At 40.6% G+C, this 21,042-nt stretch overlaps 1 protein-coding gene and 1 long non-coding RNA gene across 3 annotated transcripts; one reads left to right on the top strand and one right to left on the bottom strand.

The window, feature by feature from the left end:
- The first annotated feature begins 74 nt into the window (after window positions 1-74).
- Window positions 75-10,495, top strand: LOC135500895 (uncharacterized). Its single transcript, XM_064792606.1, has 4 exons — window positions 75-896; window positions 2,882-2,971; window positions 3,415-3,547; window positions 4,178-10,495. Exons 1-4 carry the CDS (start codon window positions 146-148, stop codon window positions 4,287-4,289), a joined length of 1,086 nt encoding a protein of 361 aa, XP_064648676.1. The 5' UTR covers window positions 75-145; the 3' UTR covers window positions 4,290-10,495.
- Window positions 10,496-12,487: 1,992 nt separating this feature from the next.
- On the bottom strand, window positions 12,488-16,132 carry LOC135500333 (uncharacterized). 2 transcript variants are annotated; one of them, XR_010449419.1, is made up of 6 exons: window positions 15,848-16,132; window positions 15,689-15,748; window positions 15,531-15,575; window positions 15,117-15,207; window positions 14,882-14,973; window positions 12,488-14,600 (listed from the first exon to the last, which is right to left on the bottom strand). It is a non-coding gene; the product is annotated as an uncharacterized LOC135500333 (long non-coding RNA). The 2 variants fall into 2 exon arrangements; XR_010449420.1 differs by lacking the exon at window positions 15,531-15,575 and having other exon boundaries at window positions 15,848-16,131.
- Window positions 16,133-21,042: the final 4,910 nt, after the last annotated feature.

Genomic DNA, 21,042 nt, shown 5'->3' with positions numbered 1-21,042 from the left:
GTGTATTTACTGTACTGGCTTCATGTTGTCAAGCCAACGTAAAACATCAATGTCGTCATTCCGGTTCCGTCCCCAATAGGTGGCGCCAACGATTGTTTTGAAAAATGTCAAGAATTCTCCGAAATATCACGAATAAAACTGGAAAATGCAAAGCAGGCGAAGGTCAAAGCGGATTGCGGCTTTAACCCATACACCCTCCAGTCGTGCTTTTGAAGGGAAACTGGAAGAGCAACATTATAGCTCAAAACTCATTAAATCTTTAGGCAATCAACATCGGGCTCAAATTTCCCCTCTGCATCATCATGATCATGATGATGATCATCATCATTTGAACAACAAAGTGAACGTCCAGGACCCTCGACAATGTCGGACTCGGCCGGCTCGGGCACAAGTCTTGCAGTCGAAAAAAATTGTGTCTTTTTCACCATGTAGTATTGTTGTTGACGGTGAGGGGTTACGTACTGAAACCCCCCTGGCTGAACCCCAAGGGACTGACGGGTCATTAGTTTGGCTCGAAGCAGGCAGCCAAAATATCAATCTTGAACTTGGTCATGGAAATGGAAGTGCCAGAAATCAAGACGTCGGACCTGTGAACACAGTCATGCTCACGGGTCGGCACCTGCCCAGCATGAACAAAGACAAAGCAGGCGTTGTGTTTGACCAACGTGAGACATTGACAGCTGCTGAAGTTACTGTCATTGCCAGGACGGATCGCTGTGTAGTGGATGATGACATGTTTGAAAGGGAAACCATGATCGACACAGATGATGGCGTGGAACAATGGGATTTGTACGACAATGCTGATTACACTATACATGAAGATTATATGTCAATGAAAAGCTGGATTGCGCTCATATTCATCCTGTTTACCATATCGTTACTGCATTTTACTATTTGTAAGTTGACATTGTTGGGACTTCTGTATCAATTGTAAAGGCCGTTTTCCAGATACGCTGGTAGTGGTACCGCCTAGGTCGAACCAACAAACCATCTTTACATTTAGATCTTCACGGTTTGTGGTCCGACCGTAGGTTGTACAGGTATCTGGCAAAGGGCCTATTGTATCTATAGTATGTATGTATGTATATATATCCACCTATCAAATCCCCGTGTCTTTTGCGCTTACACCTATGAATTGCCGTGTCTAAATAGACCCGTGTGTCAAATCCCCGTGTCTATTAGCCCCATCGAGCTCGATGGGGCTAATCGGGGGCTAATTTAGACCCGTGTTCAACACAGGTTTTTTTGATAGGTGGAATCTGAATAGCCCCGGCAATTGAAAGTTCTATGACCCGGCGACAGATGGCGCGGTGTAGTTGCCTCGGTATTGCACGCGCGAAATTCCCCTCCAATGGGAAAGAAACACAGGAGAGCTCCTTACCTACAGCGCATCTGTCGCCGGGGCTATTAACCATTATCTAACACCACTGATAGGTGTAAGTGCGCCCCGGGTTTTTTGACACACGGCGAAGACATGGGTCTTGAAAAAACACGGGGTTTTATGATAGGTGGAACTTTTCCCTGTATGTAAGCCCAGGTCTCTCGCTTTGTGCTGGGAGCTCTGCCATTTACATGTATAATCATGGTAGGTGTCATTGTAATTTGTAGGATCATTTTCTGTCATTTTTCTAGCTGCACGTCAAAGGTCCTCTGAACACTATTTCATCGCGATGTCACATCATCACTGAAGTTGATGTGAAATAACGTCGTGAAGTACCAAAGGAATCATCTGGCAAAAATACAAAGCTTTAGGATTACTTGTCAATTCTGATGCTTGGACCGCACAGGTCCTTTTATCACCACTTCATTGCAACGTGACATATGTCATTTGTGAAAATTTAGTTGTCCAAATAACTTTATGATGGAGTAAGTACACGAAGTAGAGGTCTAAGGAATCCTGTGGCAAATATTCAAAGTCCAACGTTACTCACCTGACCCCGATGGTTGTTCAGACCACACAATTGGCATGTACCTGTATATGAAATTGCTGAGAAGTTGTCTTTTAATTAGTTGAAAGCAATTTTCAATCGATTTCCGTAACATGTACCAGGTCCACCACTTTTCATTTGTCAACACTAACACTACATTGTCGGACAAGAGCCATGACACTTTTTGGCTCACCTGTGAGCCTTTACCATCACGCAGCGTCCGTCGTCGTCCGTCGTCGTTAGACATGGGTGGCACGTTTTGTTACCGCTAAAGCCACTGAACTGAAACTTAGTACAGATGTACCCCTTGGTGACCACTACTCAGAGACCAAAACGCAGTCTCATATGTTTCACGGTTTGGCCACCAGGGGGCCAAAGGTGAAAAATGAAGAAATGCGTTTTCTCCCTTATTACTGGTCCGAAAAATTTGAAAAAAATATGGTAGGTACTTCTACTAATGGGACATCACATATCCTCCGGGTTTTTGATTTGACCTAATTTTCAAGGTAAGATAGGTCAAAGTTCGCCGACGGCACCGCTGTTAGTCAATGGTGGCACGTTTTGTAACCGCTGAGGCTATTGAACTCAAACTTGGTACATATATACCCTTGGGTGACCTTTACTCAGAGACTGAATCGTGGCGTCATACGATTTACGGTTTGGCCAATAGGGGGCCAAAGGTCAACAACTGATTACCACACCAAATTAGACCTTGTATTTACAAATGCACATCATGTGCACCATACAGGGATCATTGACAATTGCTGGTCTGACCATAAAATGATATATACAGCTTTACCAATGTCAGAATCACTGACTCCATAGCCTCCCCTTCGACACAGGTGAGCACATGGTCCCTGGACCATTTCATTATTTCATGATACTAAAGGTGAAGTAAATACATGGCCAGTGCCTAATGACAACGATAATGATGATAGCACTTTTCTTTTCAGTCTTCCCCCACTTATTTTCTGTCAGGATTGACCAGTTCGAAGATGACTATACTGTTTACTTTAAGGAGAAAAAGGGCATTTTGTTACTTGGTGAGTACATTGACTCAAGTATTTTTTAACTTGGACATGTACATTGATCACTCATCCAGTAGCCTTCTATTAATGCAAAGTGGAATAATTCATTACCTAATGCACTAGGAGATCCTCTCTACCTGTAGCTGAAGGAGTGAATGACTAGTGCTCTGTGCATAGTCTGCTTTTGTAGTTGAGGCCCCAGGTTTAACCCTTCCTGTGCACAATTTTCTAAATTCTATCCAGCTTTACTTTCGGAATTCGGTAGTCGGGGCCAAACTGAAAAAACGCTATTGTCAAATTGTGTCCTAACTGCGGCAGGCGAGAAAACCTCCCAAACGTCGTTAAAAGGCGTGACTCTGCAGTCAATAAATGGCACTGAAGAGGCCTGTTGGATACCCACATGACCAAAAAGAAACTGCATAAAAGGCATCACTTTTATCTCGTTCATCTGTTTGCAGGATTTATTGGCTGTCTATTATCTGCCGCCCTGGTTGGCAGCTGCTGTGGTTGCTTCGCTTGGATGGTGACGTATTTTGACAGCTTGGAGCCTGGCATTGTTCCACCATCTCCACTATCGCCAAGACCAATCAAGTAAGTTTAGCAATATCATTCCAAGTCTGTGTGAGGAAATTTATTTTGCAGATTTGTATTATGGGGGGGGGGGGGGGGGGGTTCAAGGAGGTAATTCGGGGAAGACTAGCGGTAGAAATAACTTTGTGTCCAGTAGATTTTGTTGGATGCCACGAGAAATGAATACTTTGGATAAACCCTGCAGACTTCAGACTCTGATGAGCCAGATACTCACTGTATGAAATAGTTTGTTCATTGATATCATGATGTCACCCATCATGAAAGGGCCAGTTAGATTTGGCTTGTGAGACTCTTTTACTTCAAGGTCCCTGGTGAGAAGGCAGTTTCTACCCTTAAGTAGCTAGCTGACGGCTAACCAACTCAACTGGTCTCATCGAAAAGAGCTACCAACAGGGGTTGCACCATCAACCTTCTGTTCACGGGGGGGGCTTGACCACCAGGCCATCAGGATGTATCAACCGACTGGTCTTCCAGGTCTCGAGGAGTTGTCAGCGTTTGATGATGCATGTATAACAGATTTGTAACAGACAATAACTGCCGGTTCTGTCAAGTCGGATGAGTGCATGGTTTACCGTACCTATTGTCTCGGTTCTTGAGGCCCTTCTAATCATTGATCTGATTTGCTTGCAGGTCGACGTCCAGCCACTCGTATCACTTTGGTTACATCATGTCCGTCCTAAATGGATTTGCAATGTTTCTTGCAACAGTCTGGTGGACGAGCGATAAATACCTGATAGTCTAACTCTACAGTACAAATGTAGGACTAGGATTGTCCAGTGGATAGATAATCCTGACTTCAGGATACCTAGTACTTAGTCTGGTGGATGTTTATGATGGATGGATACCTCACCGTCGGACTCCAGTATAGTCCTAACTAAAATCAAAGACAGGCCTGACTCTAGGATAGTCCTGACTTTAGGATGTAAATGTACTTAGTAGTTAGTCAAGTAGAGAAGCGTTGCCATTGGATAGTCCTGACTCCAGGATAGTCCTGACTATGTGATGTAAATGTACTTAGTCCTTAGTCAAGTAGAGAAGTGTTGGATAGTCCTGACTTCAGGATAGTCCTTGCTCCAGGATAGTCCTGACTCCAGGGGATAGTCCTGACTCTGGGATAGTCCTGATTCCAGGATAGTCCTGACTCTGGGATAATCCCGATTTCAGGATAGTCCTGACTCTGGGATAGTCCTGATTCCAGGATAGTCCTGACTCTGGGATAATCCCGATTTCAGGATAGTCCTGACTCTGGGATAAACCTGATTCCAGGATAGTCCTGACCCCAGGACAGTCCGGACTTCAGGATAGTACTTGGTACCAATAAGGGGTAAGGCAACCACGCTTGTCGATTTCTGTTAGTACTTAGTAGTCTTGTTGGTATTGATAACGATGGATATATACTAAGCCGTAGGAATTCCTTAATATTGCAATGGAATAGTTTGTTGTAAATTTTGGATGCATTTTGCGTTTGCATGTTTACAGGTTTGGACGAGAGGGTGAAATTGATCACTCTCAATTTGAAATTGGTGTGTGTGTGCAAGAATCTGGTATCCTACAATTTGCTTATTTCAAGAAAAATGGATCCATTTTGCATGTAAAAAGATTGGTGCCAATGAATGTTGTGATCATCTGATGGTCTAATGCACTGGGCAATGTGCTTACTGAGTTCTTGCATGCAATGAAACAGCTGTATATAGTCTATTGCTTTTGAGGGCATTTTCAATGTCTCTGGACTGAATGGTACCGCATAATGTTATGCTTTGATTTCAGTCGATGGCGGGCAGTCTGAGCAACAAAATGGTACTTAAAGAGTAAGTAGATAGAGCCACACTGCTTTTCATTTCTGTCGTCACAGCGAACATTTAAAACCACCCAGAAACTTCTGTGCGGATATCAGGTCGTATATGACTTCTATGGGTCCATTGACGTTTGGCTGGCCATTCCCGTCGAAAAATCGCACTGGTCCATGGAGGCCGCTATTTACCTCGTATGACGTCACAAACTTGTATGTTACGTCTTTTGCGCTGAGTTGCGTAAAATTCGCAAGTACCCGACCCGTTGGCAACACGAGGACGTCCTTCTTGGATTTTACATGGTATGACATCATTTTCCAAAACATGGCCGATGTCTGTTTTTGGCGCCAAGATATTTGCCCCTTGAACGGCCGATTTAAATCTCTGATATAGGCCATGTGGCAATATTTCGGCACAGAAATTTGGTCAGTTGTGATATCGTGTTAAGTGTTAATGTCTCCTGGGTTAACTGTATTTCAAACAATTTTAAATGCTTTCTACTTACTCTTTAAATAATTTGATACAAATGTACTTGTATCCAGACCATCCACAATGCCGCAGGAGTGGGCATCTGTACGCATTGATATTATATTGCAATGTTGCTGTGTTTTTCTCCCACAATCATGATGACTATGAGGGCACAGTTAAGGCACATGTTCATGTACATGTATGTACACATGATGGAACACTATCAATCTGACATGGACTGGTCAAGGCCTATGTCCAGACATTTGGATAGGACATGTACTTCAAATGGGGACACAAATATGTCGCTGATTTCATGAAGTGATCAATCGGCAAATTTTTCATTTGAGAAAACTCCACTCGAAGAATCTGCAGATGTGGTTTGAATGACTCTGTGCATTTATACATATGAAAGAGTATAATGACACGAAATGCATAAATAGAGGGTAAAGAGTTATAGAATTGACATTGGCTTTGAAAATCACCATGATAACTGGTGTGTAAGTAGACATGGCTAGTACAACTCAGATGGCGCTGTTATCTCAATTTCAGAAAAATTGCAGACTGGTCACTCTGTGAAATCATCAACGAACAGTGCCAGATCACCAGAACATTCAGTTACAATTTGGTAGAAAAGTGCTTCTGGCTCTGTTCCAGGGTGGTGAACCTAGGACCCATTTGTCGACCGACAATGCTTGCATGTATGATTCTTAAAGGGCTACGCCTTACGTACTAAGTATAAATTTCAACATTGTCATTGTGAAGACAGATATACAAATACAGTGGAACCTCTCTTAGCGGATACCTCTGTATTAAGGACAACCTCTCTATTAAGGACACTAGGTTTGGTCCCAAATTGGTACTTTCCATTCAATTAGACCTCTCTAATCAGGACACCTCTCTATTAAGGACAGCATTTGCCAGTCCCGAGGGTGTCCTTAATAGAGAGGTTCTACTGTACTATTCATACCAAGTTTAAACAAATATGTAGTCATAATAACTGCACTACGGCATTGTGTATTAGTGGATTTCTATTTTACTGGACCACAAGTAATTACAAACGGCATACTCCTTTAAGGAAAATCATGATTGTAGGCCTACCGATGCTTGCATACATTGCTTCAAGGCAGTTCAGTATGATACATTGTATTGGAGAATATTTTCTGTGAAAAGGCGATAGTATTTTATACATACAATTTGTAACATGTCAATGTTAGATTTTTTGAAAACGTAGATGACGTCATTTGTTAGGTTCTCCTCCAAGCTTCTTAGTACAGTCGAATCTGGTTATATGACAAATTTCCGTGGTACCAGAATATATAACTTTTTTTGTTATGTATTAGTTTAAATTAAGATGTAAATGAGCGATCATGAAAATTGGAAATTGAAATCTTTTATGGTGGAACATTCGTAATATTTGATAACTTGAAAAACCATGTAGAATGTGTGATCTCAGTCTCCAATATGTCTGACATATATAATTAGTTTAGACCTAATTTAGATTAGGACAGATATTGTATTTACTAAGCCTAATCCGGACAATGAATTAGCATTATTATTAATATGTCTTGACAGATTAAGCTATTTTATCTACAGGAACAAGTTCCACTTTGTCCTGGTTTGCTCATTGTATTTGTCATGGTTATAAATCTGTGTTGTAAAGCCAGAAGTTGTCTCGGTGAAGTTAGACATTGGGTGATTTCAAAGTCAGTTTTTTAGATTTAGTTTTAAAACTAAGTGGAACACTAAAACCCTTGATTAAACCAGCATTGAAATGAAGTGGGTTTTAGTTTCATCCTATTTCAAAGTCGGTGTTAGTTGATTTTAGCATTATGTCCGGTTTTAGCTTAAAACTAAGGGATGGTTTTAGTGTCAAAAACTAACACCGGGACTAAAGCTAAAACTCTCCACAACACCAGAAATGAAATCAGTTCTGGTGTTAGTTTTGACACTCAGTTTTAGCATTATCCTATTTCAAATAAGGTTTTATTTTCACACTGAAACCAGTTGGAACACCAAGGTCTGATCTTAATCCCAGCTCGGTGTTATTTTTGGAAGATTTGTAGTGCATTTTGTATTACCAATAAAACTAACACCTTAGGCATTAACACCGAGTGGATTTCAAAGTTGGTGTTGGTGTTAAGAAAAAAAAAATCATGTTGTTCGTACCATTTCAAGAAGTAGTTGCTGGTATTTTGAACGCTGATGGGAATAATGATGTGAAAGAAGACGACCAAATTTATATAGATCGGAAGCGGTTACAATAGTGAAACTACAGTAACAACGTGCATGTTTGGTTTTTCCAAGGTTTTATCTCTGTCCATCTTGGTGTTAGTTTTACCTGGGGAAAAAAAACCTCTTCTTAGTTTCAGCCCAGGTTTTAGGTGTTTAGATAAAACCAGGTGTTGGTGTTAAACTAAAACCTTGAATTGGTCGTATCCAGACATAGTTTTTAGGGGCACTAACACCCAACACTAAAACCAAAACCATCTTTGAAATCACCCATTGTATATGGTATTCAGGTCTTGGACTCCAGCCTGTGAACACCAGATTTGGACTTGCCAATCTGTGACTGTAACTATCCATTATATAAATGCCGTATTTTGAAGAATTTGGAATATACAAGAAGAAAGGATCTCCATCTTCAAGTTGTTTTTGAAGCTAGTTTTCCCCATAATAAATCTATAAAACCAGATTTTCATAAAAAGCTGTCAATTAATTATGACCTGGTTTGGCTAGAGGGAAAATATTTCAAATGTTAGAACAAACGAAAAACAGTTTTCATTTTTTGCTCACCCGGTGAGCCTACATGTATGCAATTACGTGGCCGCCACCGGTGCCCTATGTTAGCGTGGCACATTTCATAACCGTTTGAGGTACACATGTACCCTTGGGCCCTTGGGCAATTCACACCAAATTTAATTCCAAAATTATTCTTTGGTTTGGCCACCAGGGGGCTTAATGCAAAAACATTAAACATGCAATAGGACCCGTGATTTTGGTGGGATTTTCATGAAATTTCTTTGGTAGATACTCCGAGCAAATAAACATCACATGTCATACCAGTTTTTGATTTGACCTACTTTTCAAGGTCACAGAGGTCAAAGTTCGCGGAATCACCGAGAGGTGGCACGTTTCGTTTCTATTTGAGCGAGAAGGTTCTAAACTTGAGGAAATGTCTAGCGGCCATCTTGAAAATTAAACGATGTCCTATTACTCTGAAACTAATAATTGGATTGCTACAAAATTTCAGGTGATTGTATATCTATGAACTTTCTACAACATCCCTGATTTCAAATCCATCAACTAATATGGCTCCCAGACGGCCATCTTTAAAATTAAACAAAGTCCTATTACTCCGAAACGAATGATCGGATTGCCACCAAATTTCATGAGGTTAGGTATCTTTGCACTCTTTACAATATCCTTAATTTTCAGTCAAATCTGTCAACCAATATTGCTGCAAGGCAGCCATCTTGAAAATTGAACAAAGTCCTATTACTCCGAAACTAATGGTCTGATTGCAAGCAAATTTCATGTGATTATGTATCTTTGCGCTCTTGACAATGTCCCTAATTTTCAGTCTAATCCGATGACAAATATGGCGCCAGGTCGCCATCTTTAAACTTAAACAAAGTCATATTACTCTAAAACTAATGATCGGATTGCAACCAAATTTCATGTGATTATGTATCTATGTATTCTTAACAATATCCAAATTTTTCAGTCAAATCCGATGACACATATGGCCGCCATCTTGAAATTTCAACGAAGTCGGGTTACTCCTAAACTGTTGAACAGATGTCAACCAATTTCAATGTAACATGTTATTGTACACTCTACAATAACCCTGAATCTCGTTAACAACATGGCCGCCAGGTGGCCCTCTTAAAAATTCAATGAAATCTTTAAATTCTCCATACAAGTTGCGCACTACCACACCTCTTTCTCCAAGATCGCAAAATTGATATCAATGACCAAAACTGTTCTCCCCATCCACTGCAAATGACATGCATTAACATTACCCGAGGGGGGGGACATGGTCCCTGGACCATTTCATTAGATTTTATGCCGAGTGTCGAGAAGTGGGCGTGTTTTTAAATCAAGAACCTTGCGTCCAAAACATGGTCGAAAGACACTTTACATTGAGAATCATGTAACCCCTCTATCAAGATATTTTATGTACATGTATCGCATGTAGGCCCCATTTAAAAAACGTTATTTAGTCATCCCCGCCTGCATTTCTTTTATGCCTGCATTCAATTTTAATCTTTTTTGTAATTTCCATATGCAATTACTAATTTTGCAGCTGTTGCAAATCAGAATTGTTTCATTATTCATAAATTTTATTCCTGGTGAAATTCCCCTTCTGCGGAAACTGTCCGTTTTGGTTGATTTTGATGTGCACTTTATTTTTTGAATGAAGGAAAACACCCCGACATAAAGTCTAGAGACAGCATGCTGACCGTGTGTTAATATTGACTTGGTGCCAAATACGCTAGCGGTTAGCATATGTTGCATATTGTTCTTAATTGACCAAAAATATTTTTTTAAAGGCCCTCTCACCTCACTTGAAAAGTGAAAAGGATGATAATAAACTAGACTGTTGTGTTAAATCGTATTATTATTTATTAGTTGTTTGTACACATATCAATGTTGTAATTTGTTTGAATAAATGATAAACTGTATTATAGCCTACATGACTATTTTCTATTTATGGGCCCCACACGCCTCCCAGTGGTGTAGGGACCATCACTCAGGTTTGTCTGGTTTCTTTTTCTTCCACGGAAATTTATTGAGCTACTCCAGCCATAGGCCTACCACTGAATAAACAAAATTCTATCCGTCTGTGGCTGGCGCGAGTGGACAGAATTCAGAATTATGCCACGGCATAAATCGGAATTGTGGTGCACCATAAATCGACCAATCAAAACCTTGGATCTCGTGAAAATGCCGCGGCATAAATAGGAATTGTGGCAGTGTCATTTATGGAGGACGGAAGTAAATCGGAAATGTGTTGCACCATAAATCAACCAATCAAAACATCGGATCTCGAGTGGACAAAATTCTGAATTATGCCACGGCATAAATAGGAATTGTGGTGCACCATAAATCAACCAATCAAAACATCGGATCTCGTGAATTATTTCATGTAACTTACATAAGAGACATCAATCTTTTCTTCAGGTCAGTCTCTCATAAAGTGTATCTTTGCAGGAGATGTATGAATTACTTTTACCGGATATCAACATTAGACAATCATAAAAAGAAATGTGGCGAACATGACTACTGCAAGATCAGTCGTCTACCAACACCGAATAGTAAATGGTCTCAACTTAAGTTTGAAAAACACTCATTCAAGAACAGAGTTCCTTTTGTGATCTATGCTGATTTTGAATCAATAAGTATCCCTGTTGTTAACCCTATGACTTCGTCAAGAGAACAAAGTTCGACAGTTAATAATGTTAACCCTGTTAATGAAGCAACCAAAAAGCTATTCAAACAGATCGGTCGCAACAGCAGTTGGAGTTTTTGTTCACTCTGACTATCTAAAACTCTACACTAGTGAATACACACAGGGGCGTTGATGTTGTAGACGTGTTCTGTAATAGGCTTATCAAAATGGATGAACAATTTTCTAATTTATTGAACTTAAACATTCCTTTCATGATGACAGATGAAGACTGGAATGGAAGAGTTACCACAAAGAAACACACTGTTACTACTGCAATTTTCGCTCTCTCTGACCACCTGTTAGCGTCAGCTCTGGCGTATGCTACGGAACCCTTTTACTATTCGTCGTTGGTTAATCGTTTTAATTACCTTTGAGCGATTTTTGAATTTCCCGTTGTGGGCCAGGAGACGCTGTACCAAGGGTAATGTTGGAATAATCGTGTTCTTGATTATTCTCGTGGCGTTATGTTCGGCCATCCCTCGTCCCATGTTTTACCACCTACATCTTTTCTGGAGGCCAAACCAGTGCAACGGGGTAATAGAACAGCAGTTGAAGTCTCGAGAAGATTCCGATGTTTTTCGCCAAATGAATTACATACTAGCAACAGTCCTCGTTCCTATGATACTCATATATACCATGAACATCATTCTTATCATTTCCGTCAAAAAACCCATGACCAAACGACTCAAAATGGCGAACAAAGAACGCCCAGAGCGCGGCCAGATGCAGGCCACAATGACTGTCATCTCTCTTGTAACCTTGTTTACAATTTGTGAAACATTGCCTGGTCTAGACAGGGCCGTAGTTCTTTTTGCTGGCGCTCCATTCCCCGATGATAATCCTCTTTTACAATTACGCTCGGAAGACAGGTTTACTTCTCATCGTGTTCGACTCAGCTATGAACTTTGTGGCTTACTTCGTTTCAAACAGATTATTTCGCCTCTGTTTCAGATCATTGTTTGAGCGACCATTGAAAGCAGTGTCATAACCGATTCATTGCTTCATATTTTCTATTTTCCTTTCCCCTTTAAACCCACTGGCCTTTATTCCCACACACATCCACACGTTTACCGATGAATGACCAAGACGGATGTCTTAATTCCCATACAGGTTACCGAGCTGGGTTCGTATAGCGCTGGAAGAGGAGGACAGGACAACTCTCTTGCGTCACCCTTTTCCTGATGGAAGGGTGGATATTTTGACACGCACATGAAGAAAGAACAACTCATATACGACGTATTTGTGATATGGAAAAACATTTTTATTTCTAATTTCCAAGTACACATTTTCAAATCCAGAAGAGAAATAGCGACAGAGCAATATTGAACATGACATATTGAAGCGCATCATGCATGTTCGTTTTCCCTTTTCATTTCGTTGCTCCTTCTCTAGAGTGGGAACTCTTAGTGGCAATCTTTTAACATGATCTTATAAACAACTGAGAAAAAGGGAATTTTAGCAGCGAACACTTTCTTAATTTCAAAACGTGTCTTCACTTAGCGGCACCCCTGTGGTTTGTCTATCAATACAATTCAATTCAATTTATTTCAACTGATTTTTAGGCCACCGGCCCTTTACAGCATGAACATATAGACATATACACCAGGATGATACAATAGGAAGACACGATGATACATAGTAATACACATACACTAACGCCTCTGCTCGTTTACTTTTTGCAGATACATGGCCGATAAATTTCGTAAATTTCATAACGTTTTGGAGACATGATGTTCAAAGTACAGGCTATGTAATTAATTTACAAAAATATATACAACAACAGCAGCAGTGATCCCGGCAGTGATCCCGGCAGTGATCCTTTAAAATTTACGGCACCGCCTATTATTGGGAGCAGGAATTACTGTCAAATGCATGTTACCGCACGGAAGGATAAGTAAGTGGGCGATACAGTCTCCGCTTTTTATTATGTATGGTTTTGTACCCTCGTTTCGAACTTATATTGTCACTGGTTTTTCGAAATCCGCTTCAACGACGGCGGGAAAAATACAAATGTTATGACTATAGGTTAAATCTTCCGCCCCATGATCATACCAAAATGTCCAGTCGGAATGAAAAGAACAATGTCTGTGGGCACGGGTGTGAAACCGCCCCCTGTTCGACAGAGACCGTCTCGCACGCGTACAGCTCCAGTGCGCTTGCATTTGACGAGGGCCACATTGAATCGATCCCTCGTGGGGAATATCGCGCGAACTTGATACGAAGAGTCATGTTATTTCTATCCCTACCTATCCTCTCGATGGTCTGAATTTTGTGCACGTGTATTCAAAGTATTCTTTGAAACCAAAATCGTCATATTGCAATAGATGAACTAAAATCGCCCCATTTTGTCGTAGGACATCAAAGGGGCAGAAAGTTTGAGTATTGAATCCCTCTGCCCGTAGTTGACAGATGATGCACTGAGGCATTTTTCTGAAAGAAGGAATAACAATTCTCTTTCTGTTGTTTATTTTTGATAGCGTGAAGGGGCTATTTAAAGAGACGTTTAATTGTTCAAAGGCGTGTCAGCTCCAGCAAGCTTCTTTTAAAGTGTTTCGTTACAAATGTGGTTTTCTTATCGAAGAGTTAGTTTGTTTTAAGCTGCGCGCGGTTGTTTTATTTTCGTATTTCTTTGCCAAATATTTTTTGTAAAGGTAAAAAGCGACAAAATATGGTAGCGACTGTACGTCGCGTTGTCTAAAACAAGAAGTTAACGCACTGCTTGGAAAATTACCTTGAATATTAACAATTCTCCCGTTTAATTTAAGCTTTCGTCTTGGCGGCCGTGGTGTCAAACAAGAATGTATTTCTATCAAAATGTGTTCATAAAGTTTCTTGAAATTTTCGCTTTCAAGCCGAGCCAAGCGCCTATATTTTTTCGCAGATGCAAAGTAATGTGTAATTTCTTACTAACCCGGTAAGAAATGTCAGTAAAACGTCGCGTAACATAACCGTCTTTAACTGTGTGGAAATATTTTTTGGAAAAGTGATATATTTCAAACTTGTATTTTTCAAAAAATGAAGACTCTATAAGGTCAAAGTGAAATATAACCTGTTTGATGGAACTAACTATTGTATCATTCATTCAGCTTTATGGAGGTTATGGAAGAAACTTAAGTTTTTTCCAGCGCGTGCACGGGCTTACAGTTGTTGTTGTATATACTTTTTATGAATGATTATATACTGTACTTACACATACTCAGTCTTACATGTAATTCCCTTTAGAATTCCTGAAGTCATAAACACTAGTGAATGAAACAGTTGTAGTACACAGTCACGCTCCAAACGTTGAATGATATATTGAGGCTATACTGTATGTGTATGAGAAAACATCAGGTCGAGCTGTCTGGAAAGAGAAAAACGAGGGTTGACGTTAGTTTGCTGTCAGAGAATATCGCCTACGATCATGTAAAGTAATGTGTAATTTTTTACTAACCCAGTAGGAAATGTCAGTAAACCTCGTGTAACATAAGCGCTTTTACTGTCTGGAAATATTTTTCAAAAATGAAGGCTCTATAAGGCCAAAGTGAAATATAACCTGTTTTATGGAACTAAGTATTGTACCGCGTTCACGTGCATACAGTTGCTTTTGTTATACTTTTTATGAATGAATATATATGTACTTACAAATACTCCTACATGTAATTCCCTTTTGAATATTCCTGTACACTCATGCTTCATCCGTTGAATGATTTTGTGAAAACATCAGGTCGAGCTGTCTGGAAAGAGAAAAATGAGGGTTGACGTTAGTTTGCTGTCAGAGAATTTTTTATGGAACTATATATTATAAGTATTGTACCGCGTTCACGTGCATACAGTTGCTGTTGTTATACTTTTTATGAATGAATATATATGTACTTACAAATACTCCTACATGTAATTCCCTTTTGAATATTCCTGTACACTCATGCTTCATCCGTTGAAAGATTTGTGAAAACATCAGGTCGAGCTGTCTGGAAAGAGAAAACGAGGGTTGACGTTAGTTTGCTGTCAGAGAATATCGCTTACGATCATGTATCACACGCTTTTGTTCCAACGACGTGCTCTTTGCTTTTTACACCACATCATCAGGAATTGATGTAATCAGACAGACTAAGTACAGCGTGTCCTTGTCGCATTGTATAAATAATCAGCCTTAGCGCTTGTCTATTTTGTTGAGATGTTATTCTGGAAAATTAAATAGAAATGATATGATGAGTTGAAAAACAAATAAAAGCCTTTCGTTTAGTAGAGACAATATTTTTGTGTGTCCTTGTGAGTAACCAAATAGGCCTACCTGTTAATCGGGCGGGCAGCAAGGGCTGTTTATATCTGCATGGCGCTGGAAGAGAAATATGGGGTCGCATGTTATTTCATTTCCCAAAGGAGAGATGATTATTATTGTTGAATCAAAATCATACTGAGCCGACAGAACTATAAAAATGAAGGTCCTACCTTGATTCACGATAACATAATGTTTCTCGGCTTTGGGGCGCTTGTGTATAAACCATCCCTCTGAAAGAGAAAATAATGGACGGATGTTACTAAGTCTGTTTCTGAAGACTTTTAGTCGAGCTGCTAACTAAACGGAAAATTAACAGTTATTAGGCCTACCTTTTATCCCGATTGCTTCTCAGCAAAATGTGTGTGCGTAAGTTGCCCGCACATGCGAAATGGGGGAAATTTTGCCCTCACAGCTCTTAATAAAGGTTGGAATATTCCATTTTTGACCAATCCTGGGGGCTAGAAGTGTAGTTTGCCACGCAAGGAGTCACGAGATCATAATAGAATATTTTCGTATTGATTTACAAACGAAATCCTTGACCTAAAGCCCTTCGAACTGATAAAGGCACCTCCAGACACTTTTGAAATTATTCTCAAGAACAATCTCCCGCTGATTATATAGGGCGCTTAATATTTCATCACAGATCCAAGCTCAGATTTGATAAAACTCGGCCGAAATAACAGCCAGTAAGTGCGAAAATGACTTTTTTCCTGTTCAGGATTCATTATAAAACAATTAGGCACTTTAACTTCACCTTTCGGTCACCCAATAGCTCTCATTAGATTGTGCGTATTAGAAATGATGCCAAGAGAATGAGTTCATAAGAGTTTTTTCTTTGTTGCTAGAACAAAAACAATTGTTATCGCTCCAAGAACGGCTGGAAAAAGGCCTAATTTAACATGCCGGTTAATCAGCCTCTCACTAGTACATTCTACCTTTTTGAAATGACGCCAAAAAATCATTTAAACAAGAGCTTGATTTGGCTCATTGACATACTAACTAGCGCGCTGTGTTTTATCAAAGTGATCTTGAACTCATCAACTAAGTAAACTGTGCAAAGTAGTTTATAGAACATTTAGTTCTGCAATCAGATAATGAGTTGGTCTTACATCTCGTCCACGAAATAACAATGGGAAGATATTGTGTCAACTTGGCACGAAGAGTAATTTGTTTTTCAATAGCAAATTTGTTCTACTTCGTGGAGAAAATCATTTGAGTAGGCCCAGCATATTCTCGTCACAAGGCTATTAGGAGCAAAATGGTGTTTTCTGTTGTGGTTTTTCTCTTAACCATGATGTGACACGATAGAATTTAACCAACGCGTTGGCATCGCCGATCGTTGCTTTCAATACGACTGATTTTGTTGGTGCGCATTTCGTCATCATGTCAGACGACCAACTTTTATTCTATAGACCAAAGATTGTGGATGAAAAAAATGATGATGATGAAGTTGAAACACTCATTTTTCACAAATTGAGTGACTTAGCTTCTGCTCCGGAAAGGGCGACGGCACATTCAGTGGGTTTTGACCTGGCTAGCGCCCATGACTACACGATTTTGGCCGGTTGCTCGCAACTTGTCCGCACAGATTTACAACTCGTTCTTCCGAGAGCGTGTTATGGTCGAATCGCACCTTGCTCAGGTCTAGCCTTAAACTATATGATAGCCGTAGGCGCAGGTGTAATCGATTCCGATTTTAGAGGCAATTTGGGTATTTTGCTATTCAATCATCATCCGCAAAACGAATTTCGTATTCGACACGGCGATCGTGTGGCCCAACTTATTTGCGAAAGAGCCCTTATACCACGTATTCGAGAATCCTAAGATGAATTGCCCTCAACCCCGCGCGGCCAAGGCGGTTTTGGATCAACTGGCGGCTATTCTACGAGAAATTAAGAAGCCGTGAAATGAGCTTGTGATAAAAACGGACCATCCAAATGTAACGCTCAAAGTACAGTTGTGTTGTTGTCACTATGAGAGCACAATTCTCCTCTGATGTTTTGAAAAAGAAGCCCCATGATTTGGGGTGGAGCCGTTCACTAAAGTCTACTGCGGCATCAGACATGCATTATATTAGTAGGCGAAATAAGAGTTGCCGATGTCCAGATTTTGCCTTGACTTCGATCAAAGATGTATTAGAACGTGTCTGTCATTTTGGGAATCTCTGCCCCCTATGTAGAGTCGACTGTCCCTGTTGGAAGACGATGCAAAGAGCTTTTGCACTACCTGATCTTTTATTGTTTTCGTTGCAATCATTAGTAAGCAAACAATTGATAAGAAAGAACACATCTCCTGATGAAAGAAAGAAAACACAAGAGAAGAGTTACTCTATCCTTCTTTCGGGTTTACAAATAGATCTTGTCGCCTATCGCGCCATGCAAGATATATTCTGTTTCGTGCCAGAGGAAGGGTCTAACTACGTCAAAATCTAACTGAGACAATAGCTAGACGCCTACCATTTACTAAGAATATTTCAAGGATAGCTTACTTTAATCGTGACCAAATGGAGGAGCAGGAACAAGATACGTATATCGTGTGCCCCTCAAATACGGCCCAACACTAGTTCGAATTTTAGGATTCCTTTGGCGAAGCCGCTCGATTTCACGATGTCGCCTTTTGCATACGAATGTGGCATCGCGGAGGTCTACCACGCACATTCTTGGTCGAGCGAGGTGTACTTACCAGATAGCGCTGGCAGATTTAAACGAACCCGACAAAGCGCCCGTATTGCTTGATGCCTGCGCGCAGAGCGAAAAATGGGTCTCGTCAATTGAAGATTTGATAACGGCGCTAAATAGACAGAAACCAGTTCAGTGGAGCGGTGATTTTCTTCTCACGCGGGGCCAACACGTAGCCATAAAACTGAGACACGGCGAAGCCATTTTGATGGACACTTACTTGGCAGAAGTGCTCGGTTTTGCGAAGGCGAAATATTTTCACGTCGATGGAAAAATTATTATACCCAAGAGTAATTCTGAGGCTAAGAAAACGACACCAGTACACACTGTTGGCAAAGACAGTATTGGGGGAACATTCGGCCAAGGAAACCCAGTGACGGCGGGCCCTCTTGTGGGCAAAAAAAGTTCCGAAGGAGGGAACACCGATCGCACTTTTACAAGCGATGATTTTGGCAGGTCAGACGAAAGTATGGATGATGATGATGATGATGATGATACGTCTAGTTTACAAGGAGATCAGGCAGCCGTGAATTTACCCCCTCTGTCGCGTTTTTATCGCGTTGTAGCGGAACGAAAATGTGATTTGATGTCCTCGAAGTATGCACTATTCTTTTACTCGAATTTAGTAAAGCCAGCACAAGTGGGAAATGTTTTTGTCCCCTTGCTACGAACGATACCCACACGCCTGGAAGAACACGGCAAATATCTCTCCAAATCGTTTGAAAGAATACGCTACAGACCCCTGAGTGCAAAGTTTTTTCAATTCATAGAAATTAACATTTGCGACGATATGGGAAATCTAATCGATTTTAAATTCGGTAAAGTCATTGTGACATTACACATTCGACGCCAGCGGCGCCACTAGATGAAAGGCAGACGAGAGCTAGATTACCCGTTGGCCTTGTAAATAGCACAAATCATAAAAAAACCAGGACAGAATCATTTTTAAGCGACAGATGGAACGTCAGAGCTCTATCACAGAGGGAGAAGAAATTAACGTTTACACGTATCGGTTTAGTGTTCGCGTCACCCTCCGCATATCAGCACCCATCAACGCACGGTTGCAAAAAATATCGCTTATTAACTTCGACGCGGAAAACCGCATCGATCTGACTTCAGAACAAGCCCAAGAGATGCTGTGCATGAGTGAACAGTTAACAGATGCTTTTTCGCGCCAACACCATTCAGACGAAGAATATTACTATTCGCTCCGTGCAGTAGGACTGCTTGTTAATTTCACCAGAAGGAATAGGCTAGAAATACAAAGCTTGGACAAGTGCCGCCGAATTTCACTCAAATTGCGTGAATTTCGAAACTTTTTAAGAGCCTACGGTGAAGTTCAGAGAAAATTGCATTTGAACCAACAAGAAGCAATCGAATGTCCTTTTTGCACACCAGACGCCTAAATCCGTCGGATTTCATCAAAGCTTTATATTCAAACATCATGCGGCGTGTTATTAATATCTCTTCGCTCAATTTAGGTAATATGGGCTTTCGAAATCTCGAAGAGTGGCTGTTAGCATCTCGTCGACACGTGTACATCGGACGAAATTTGACGCATTATCTGGGAGATTCGGAGATATTGCGCTGTGGCACGAATAATACGAATATGACTGCAGAAGAACAACGCAAATGTCAGAAACGCTTATTTCAAGCCATCAGGGATGGCAGAATCCGTACATAATTGACGAAAATACCAGCCGAGAACGCTCTTTGAGGTTTTATAACGAGTAAGCTTACATACAGCGGAGAAATCTTCTCCGTTACATTCACAAATTGTCGCATGCAGTTCTGGGCTGTTGGTGCAAACCAGAAGTATTAAGGTAGCAGGAAGGGTTGGGCGTTTGTGGTTTCTGAGTCTGAGGGGGTTGGTGTCTGTTGACTGTGCTTTAAGAGAGACTAGGCATGGCGCCAGTCTCTCTTAAAGCACAGTCAACAGGCATTTGGTTTCAGTATTTGGGTTTTGATTGCCATGACTGTACCCCTGTAAAAGTCAGAGGAGAAGTTTGGAATGATGAAAGCATTGAAGAAGAAGAAATGTTATTATTGAGGAAAGCAAAATTTATTATGAGACTAGAAGGCAGTGTCCTGACTTGATTATTTTGAAAATGGCGGTCTGAACACATTAAAAGGTGGAACATGGCATTTTATCGACTCTGAAGTGTTCCGCAGTTAAAGGGAGACTATAGGCAGCAGCTAGGTAGGCAAGATAAAGTCATACAAATTTGCCAATAGGGGTCAGTCATATCTCTAGGCATGGCGCCAGTCTCTCTTAAAGGATAGCTCCTGGAATAAATCGTTGGCAGCCTTTTTGAACGAAACAATGGAAATATATTAAATGAGTATTCCTCTTTACCACAAACCTTTTGAAAGTGGAAGAAATATAATAGTTCAGGAAGAAAAATTGATATTAATAGTGCCTTTTTTACTGACATGGACGACGCCATTTTGAGTCAAATTTCCCTCGGTGATGACGCGGTGTGTGCAATGGCAGTGATTGGCTGAAATTCCGAAGCCCCGATCGTGCATATTATGGGCTTGTCACCGCTTTTCGCGCGTGCGCAGTGTGTGAATCCATGTCAATATCCGTTTCTTCACGTGTAGTGAAAATCTGGAAAATCCTTGATCAGCCAAAACAACATCATCTGCAAGATTCGTCTTTGATTTTTTCCAACTTAGATCTGCTGCATTGCCTCACTGATTTCACTATTTCTGTCTTAAATCATTCATAGTATCTCCTCGACCTATAATTGTGCAACTATTGCATGTTTTATTGTTGTTTTATTTTGTACTATTTACTGCATGTGCATGTACTGTACAAATCATTCTAATTTCGTTTTATTTGG

The sequence above is a fragment of the Lineus longissimus genome, chromosome 16 (genome assembly GCF_910592395.1).
Source record: "Lineus longissimus chromosome 16, tnLinLong1.2, whole genome shotgun sequence".
NCBI lineage: Eukaryota > Metazoa > Nemertea > Pilidiophora > Heteronemertea > Lineidae > Lineus > Lineus longissimus.
Note: the sequence above shows the minus strand (reverse complement) of the source record. Positions and strands in the feature narration are given on the sequence as shown.